General features: G+C 42.6%; 1 protein-coding gene across 1 annotated transcript; it reads left to right on the top strand.

The window, feature by feature from the left end:
* The first annotated feature begins 731 nt into the window (after nt 1–731).
* Nucleotides 732–7,363, top strand: LOC125528935 (MADS-box transcription factor 22). Its single transcript, XM_087528637.1, has 8 exons — nt 732–1,188; nt 3,228–3,306; nt 4,158–4,219; nt 4,314–4,413; nt 4,503–4,544; nt 5,581–5,622; nt 5,730–5,884; nt 7,043–7,363. The coding sequence occupies exons 1-8, from the start codon at nt 1,007–1,009 to the stop codon at nt 7,065–7,067; spliced, it is 687 nt and encodes a 228-aa protein (XP_087384763.1). The 5' UTR covers nt 732–1,006; the 3' UTR covers nt 7,068–7,363.
* The last annotated feature ends 322 nt before the right edge of the window (nt 7,364–7,685 follow it).

The raw sequence follows: 7,685 nt of genomic DNA, 5'->3' as shown, positions 1-7,685 counted from the left end.
ACAAGAGCTCGGGTCGGCGCACATAGTCGCGGCCGGAACAGCGAATCCGGGCGTCTGCAGTAGTAGCAACCACACGGCCGTGCGCGCCGCCCAACCCGCATGCACTGCGCTGCCGCACCAGGCCAAACGAGAGCGAAGCGAGAACAGACCAGGGAGGGGGAGGGATCCTCCGGAGGGAGGGAGCCATGCAAGCAAGCCACAGAGTGGTGGCCGGAACAGGGAATCCGGGCGTCTGCAGTGGCGTACGCGGCCGTGGCCGTGCGTGCTGCCCCTGCCCATGCCCATGCAGCAAGGAAAGGAATCAATCCCCCTACGACTCTACTCCGCTGCCACGCTCTGGCTTCCCTTTTCCTTTCCGGCCTCCCTCGATCCCTTCCTTCCCTCCGCCCATCCTGCTACAGTCAGTACTGTTCTGGTCCGGCCGCGCCATCCTTTCCATTTCCGGCATCCTCCCCTTCCTCCCCCCTTTCCCCCATCCATCCACCCTCCCGCCCAGCTACTCTACTCCCCACTAGGTAGCCAGCCAGCCAGCCGTCCGTCCGTCCCCCCTCCTCTGCGTTCCGGCGGGCCCCGCGCCGCAGTCGCGTGTCGCGTGCATAAAAAATGACTGGGCCGGCAGGGCCCCGTGCTTGCGTCCTGATCGCTTTGTTTATGCGCCTAATCCTCGCGTGGGCTCGCCCGGGCCGCGGTTGGCCCGGTTTTTATTAGTAGTACTCCGCCCTTTGCCAATCGGAGCAAAGCTAGCGCTGGTCCCGGTCTCGAGACCCCCAACCCCCCGCGTCGCCTCCTCCACTCCACCTCCCCTCCCCCCTTTCCTCTCCCCTCCTCTCCTTTCGCATCCCTCCTTCCATCCATCCCCATCGCATCGCAACCGCCGCATCGGCGAGTGAGCCGCGCCAGCACGGTGCTCCGAGCCTGCCTGCCTGGGCGAGCCTCGGCGCGGGCGGTGGCCGGGTTAGAGAGGGGGAGGGGACGAGGAGATCGAGGGAGAGAGGGAGGCGACGCGATGGCGCGGGAGCGGAGGGAGATAAAGCGGATAGAGAGCGCGGCGGCGCGGCAGGTCACCTTCTCCAAGCGCCGCCGGGGCCTCTTCAAGAAGGCCGAGGAGCTCTCCGTCCTCTGCGACGCCGACGTCGCGCTCATCGTCTTCTCCTCCACCGGCAAGCTCTCCCAGTTCGCCAGCTCCAGGTACATGCGTCCCTCCTCCGCGCCGCTCGCTCGCTCGCTCGCCTCGGGTCCTCCCCTCCCGTCCCTCCTCGTCTCGTCTTCCCGCGACGGTCCGTAGATCTACCCGCCTCTCTTCTTCCCTCGCCTTCCCGGGCGCAGGATCCGGCTCGCCTAGGGTTCATGCTGCTCCCTCCCGCGGGTCCCGTGTCAGTTTCGCGTGCCTTTCCGCGTCTCGCGCGCCCGGTGGGGATCATGCGACGTGCTGGCGGGGCGGATCGCGTTGCTTGGCACCGCCCGCAGCGGATTTTCTGGTTACGTTCGCGGATGTCGTCATTCTTGCCGAAATGGGGATTTTAATTATTTCTGTTTACTGTAGTAGTCATACTCCTGTAGCTGGTTGCGCATTTTTTTCGTTGATTTTCTTTTTTTCTTTTCCCGATCGAGCGGTGTGTTACGAGCATGCGCGCCTCTGCGAGTGCTGCGGCTTCTGTTTATATTTGCTGCGTATGTCTATGCATCTTCAGCTGCGGTGTTTTATCGTCGGTTCTTGCGCGCCTCGAGTGCTCCGGTGGGGCAAAGTTGCGCCTGCTAATTGCGTACGTACGGCCGGACTTGTGATTTTATGTGCTGCTGCTCGTACGTCGCATCGCCCGCTGATTCTAATGGGACTTAGTGTTCTGTGCAGTATATCGGTTACTGTTGTTCGATGAGATATTATTTGTACTCTTGCACGCATTTGTTCGTCGCCTCTTTTCCTTTCTTCCTTAGTTTGGGTTTGGGTGTGAAGGCTTCCTCGACGGGAGAAAGCAATGATATATTTGTGGTCCATAGATTGTTGTGCTGATGTCCTCCACTTGTTTGTTTTGTTCAGGTCCCCATTCTCTGCCGTTCAATGTGGCCGTAGGAGAAAATTTGCCGTTGTTAGCTACTGTACCTAGTATTCTAACACAGTAGCATCTTGGGCATCATGTTTGTTTACGAGATTCTTATGGACCTTCAAATGACTCATCAGCCTTCTTTAACTTATTATGTGCTGCCTTTACATGTCACCGTACTGATTTTTTTTTATTAAAGATGAAATAGTCTTAGTTGTTGTATATGTGTTGACATTGAAAAGCTTCGTCAGCTAATCAAATGATACGCTATCACCAAAATCATATTTGAGTTTTCTTTTCCTGGGATCATTTGTTTAGCTGAGGAAGTTGTGTGTATGGTCTCAACTTCTTTTACTTGAAACAGTAACTGTCTTGTTAAAGAATAGCAATCTTTTGAGGAGTGTCCGGTGTTTTAAGTTTCTTGGATGATTATGGATCATACTGGTGCATGCCAACTTCAGTGAATTATCGATAACCATGCATTTGTCTAACATAGCATTACAAGGAAAGTACTATGACTTGGAACTCTTATTAGCAGTAAACTGTAGGAGCAAAACGTAAGGACATTTGAGTCCAGCATTAATTTCCTCCGTGGTGCATTATAATATTTACTAAACTTCTAGGAACCAGAATGCTACAAGTAATTAGTCCTTGTTTAGGTAATTTAAAGAATAATTTAAACTGAATGTTACATAATAGGGACTGAGAGCATTTAACTACTGCTATATACAAAGTTAATGGGAAAATGTGGACTCAGTTTCAATGCTTTCTCATTAAGGTGTTTGGATTCAAAAAACATTCTGACTTTCTATCTGGTTAAGGATAATCTCTCTTCGTTTCAGAAACAAACATTTTTTGGCTTTCTCTTCTGTTTATTTAGTCCATCGCACTAACGGGTGTCATCTTATATATGTAGAAATGTTATTACTTATGGACTAGTGTTTTTTCGTTCGGGTTAACATCAGAGTTCAGTCTTCACTTTAACCTAACTTCATACTCTTGTCAGTGATTTCTAGTAATTTGATCGTCATTGTTACAATGAACTGTCAAGTGACTATAGTTAATGTACCTAGTATGCCCCTGTATAATTCTGAACATCCCTATATCACTGTTATTTTAGTCATTTCCTTTTTTATTGATTAGTTGTAGCTTCATGTCGTACTGATATTGCCTTTCCTTGGACAGTATGAATGAGATCATCGACAAGTACAGCACGCATTCTAAGAACCTGGGGAAAACAGACCAGCCTGCTCTTGACTTGAACGTAATAATCACTTCTTACCCTCAGTGATGTTAGCCAGCAAATTGATGTTCTGTGTTTGTAGTGTCCCAATACTTGTGAATCTACATAAGCAATATAAGGATGTGGCCCAAAATAAAATATCTTATATTCAAGGCCTAATCTAGCACAAACCTTCATATAAATGCATTTTCCCCATCTAAAACCATTGAAGCGAAATTTTGCTATAAAGAATACTTGAAAGTTGAAAAGCAGTATCTTCTATCCCAAAATGCTAATGGCGGGCGACCTTGATGGAGGTGGTTATTTTGAAAAAAGAAAAAAAAAATCATATTTTGAAGTTACTATTTTTTTTGAAAAAAATCATACACATTCATATGGATGTATCCTACATGTATGCAATTTTTGAAGATGATATATATATTATGGTGAGATCTACACAAAAAAGACAAAATCATGTAGAATTTTTTGAAACTCTAAAATTTAATTATTGAATTTTTTAAAACAACCGCACCCCTTTCAAGTTTTTTTTTTGAGTTGGGTGTTAGGCCACATATAATACTCCCTCTGTCCCAAAATAAGTGTCGTCGTTTTAGTTAACCACAACACTTATTGTTCATGATAGCTGTGAAAAGGTGTACTTCTCTTCCTTATTTTTATTAATGGATGTCAACACTTTATAAAGTAGAAGCCTTGGGCAAAATGTAGGCAAAAAAATTTATCAGCTATTGCAATATGATAATTACTGCCTTTTCTGAATGCATTGATAGTATTCATTTATAAACTCCTCTTGGTATATGAAGGTAGTTGCGATTTGGTTGATTAAATTTCTTAATCAAATTAGTACTGACATGCTGGCGCATTTCTATTTTCAGTTAGAGCATAGCAAGTATGCAAATTTGAACGATCAGCTTGCAGAAGCTAGTCTTCGACTAAGGTTATGTTCTCCCCATTATATTTTTTACATGATCCATGCTGAATTTATTTTGCAATTCCATATATAATAATGGCAATTCTTGTCCAACCTATAGACAGATGAGAGGTGAGGAGCTTGAGGGGTTGAGTGTTGATGAACTCCAGCAGTTGGAGAAAAACCTAGAAACTGGTCTGCACAGGGTGCTTCAGACAAAAGTACGGTCACTGAACATGTCATTTTTCAAAGTTCCCTTCTAATCAGGCTAAAAAAGAGCAACTATTTAGTGGGCTGTATGATTTTGCAGGATCAACAATTCTTGGAACAGATAAATGAACTGCATCGAAAGGTACAACTTATTGCAAGATCAATTTTGACGTCATTATTTTAGGTGAAGAACCATGGATTTGTTTTAAATAAATAAAGCCAAATGTTACATTAATTTCTTAATTTTTACATTTTTACATCCACTGATTCATTCTTAATAGAATATTTTGTATATAAACAATAATTTTGTGTATTGTCCGCTAACAAAGAAGAAATTATTCATGTTTTTGTGGTTGGATAGTACAACTGGATTTTTGCAACTTTATTGGAGCCTTGTGTACTAAAATAGGAAAATAGGGATATGTTCAGAGTCTGAATTCTTGAGCACCATCCTTTTAAAAGATGCAAGCAAATATAACAGACCATGTGATTGTGTGCTTAAACCAGAGAGAAGATAGTACGACAATTTAGTGTTTGCATATGTGGACAGCCTTTTTAACTTTATTATGCCTTTCAGTACCAAAGCAAGAAAGTATATTATTTTCTGTTGTTTACATGTGTAAATGACTAAATATTCTTATTTTATTTTATCCAATATACGTTACTTTATCCAATATACGTTACATGTGTAAATGACTAAATACATTTTGATGTATTTTTATGTTCTACTTATGGTTCAGTTTAGCAGACCATACTGCTAGTTATATTTGCTGTCCCTTTTCACCTTATATAAACTTAATTATTTTGACTGGTTTGAAGATGGAGGCATAAGTTCCCATTTGATGAAATAAAAAACTCAATGGCCTATATACTCCCTCCGTCCCAAAAGAAGTGTCTTGACCTTAGTACAATTTTGGGACAGAGGGAGTATGTTCTACTTGGTCTGTCATCATTTACCAATCTAGCATGCAAAATAAGGACTACCTTCCACATTGTGGCAGCTATATGCCTATATGAAGGGAAAAGCTTGCACTTACTGCTTGAAAGCTGTTGGAAGTTAAACACATAGAGAATTAGATGAACGGTAGAATGTCGATTTATTGTTTTGAAGTACCCTTGTCTGTAGAGATAAGTTGTAAAACTAATAAATGTTGTACCACTTGCATATTGTACCACAGAGTTCACAACTGGCAGAGGAGAACATGAAACTAAGGAACCAAGTATGTACTTGAAACTCAACTTTCTTTAGTCAATATCTGTATTGTTATTTTTCAGTGCAGTCCATCTGAATACTAATTTCTATTTGCTTTGTTTTATCTGGATGCAGGTAGGCCAGATTCCAACAGCTGGCAAGCTAGTGGTTGCTGATACCGAAAATGTTGTTGCTGAAGATGGGCAGTCCTCGGAATCCGTCATGACTGCATTACACTCCGGAAGTTCACAGGATAATGATGATGGTTCCGATGTTTCCCTGAAATTAGGGTGAGTTTCCAAGAGCGATGTCGCTTCTACGAAATTATCAAGTCTTTTTAAATGTAGATCCATATACTCCTTCCGCCCCGCAATGTAAAGACTTTTTGCAAGCTATGTTAGCTTGCAAAAACGTCCTATATTATGGAACGGAGGGATTGGTTCTGTACTTAGTGACTTGGTATCTATCAGTGGACAGCGGTATAGATATGGATTGCAGCTTCCTGGTTGATATTGATGTGGATATGATCGTATGAGCTGAGCTGTGTTAATAAATTCTCAAAAAGTTACCAAATAAATACTAGATCGATTTTAATATATCCATTATTTAGCTTAGAACTTTGATATACTCAAAGATGTTTAGATTGGGATCCATAACCCTAGACGTTACAATTCATATTCCACGGGAGTCTGCAACCTACCCACTGTTCATTTGCTTTTATTTTGGTTCTATTCATCTGTTAGACTTAAACCTGGACCCAGACTGTATTTAGGTTAGGTTAACCCCTATTAGCAGTTTAACATTAATCCACATATGTAGGATTTGAGAGGAAATATATTTCGGTTCGGATTTGAGCCTAATTCTGATTAATTGGCACCCCTGTGAAGTTGGAACCATTCAAATTGCAAACTCGTACTGATTAATTGGCACCCCTGTGAAGTTGGAACCATTCAGATTGCGAACTCATACTATTGACATGATCTTAGCATCTACTGGAAATAAATCATATTTTTGAGTTACGTGGTAGTGCTAAGCATATGCTTTTTAATTATGTTCGTGCAAACTCATGATAACATATTCGCATGGGATATTCATCATATTGATTGTGATAAATAGTAGAATCTCATGTCATATCTCTCTTTTCTTGCGCTTGTCAAATTAGAGAATTGGATGGCATATTTAGCTATTTGGACCATTCTTTTACCAAGAAAATTTGAATAACCATTTGTTGCAGGATACTTCTAAAACCAATTTTGCTTGCAGCATACTGTTGTACTAATTTAAATTACAGAAGATTGATTCGATAGCACTGAAACTTGTGTGGTGCATTGTTAAACCAACCAAAGTTTTTTTTAATGATTCCCCCCATTGTTTTTGTATCCCTGTTTTGTGAAGGAACATAGTATTTTGCTCATTTTACGTTTACTATTTACAATAATTTCTTGCAGATTGCCCTGCCTTCCGTGGAAGTAACAACAGTTGTCGTCCGTTCGGTTCCTCATGGAGCTGCAGCATCAGTGGAGAAGCTCTTGGGGTTATGGATAAACCGGGGCTGCAATAATCCTGCGGCGGAAGCGAGATCAGTTAACCTGATTTATCATCCTTGTGGCTGCATGATGCGATGCCCCCGTTTTAACTGTTGGTGTTTGCCTAGGACCTTGACTAAACTTTTAGAGCTACCTGATGTTCATCGTTGTTGACACTATCCATGTTATGTATGTACCATGCCGGTATCTTAGATTATGCTCTATAAATACATGTCTTGGTCAGCGTTCTACTCCCCGGGAGCTCAACTCCTCGGGACACTGCCACAACCCTTAAATGACAGGAGGCACCAAGAATAATGTTCTCGTCATAAATCGATTGGAACGATTCCAAGATACCCGTGTGATCCTAAATTTTTTTTAGTGAAATTTGAGAAGAGAAGAGTTAAAACTCTACGTCAGGATGACTTACCAGAGCGATCAAGGGATTGGGGAGTAAAAATAATTCCTAAACTCTCCGATATAAATAATCTTAAATGACTTAAAACATTTTTCTAGACTCAACAACGCCAACGATTTGATCAAGCAGGGGGCTCCTAAGGTCGGG

This window comes from Triticum urartu, chromosome 6A, assembly GCF_056163025.1.
Source record: "Triticum urartu cultivar PI428250 chromosome 6A, HENAU_Tu73, whole genome shotgun sequence".
NCBI classification, from domain to species: Eukaryota; Viridiplantae; Streptophyta; class Magnoliopsida; order Poales; family Poaceae; genus Triticum; species Triticum urartu.
The sequence above is the reverse complement of the archived record's forward strand: the minus strand, read 5'-3'. Positions and strand labels throughout refer to the sequence as shown.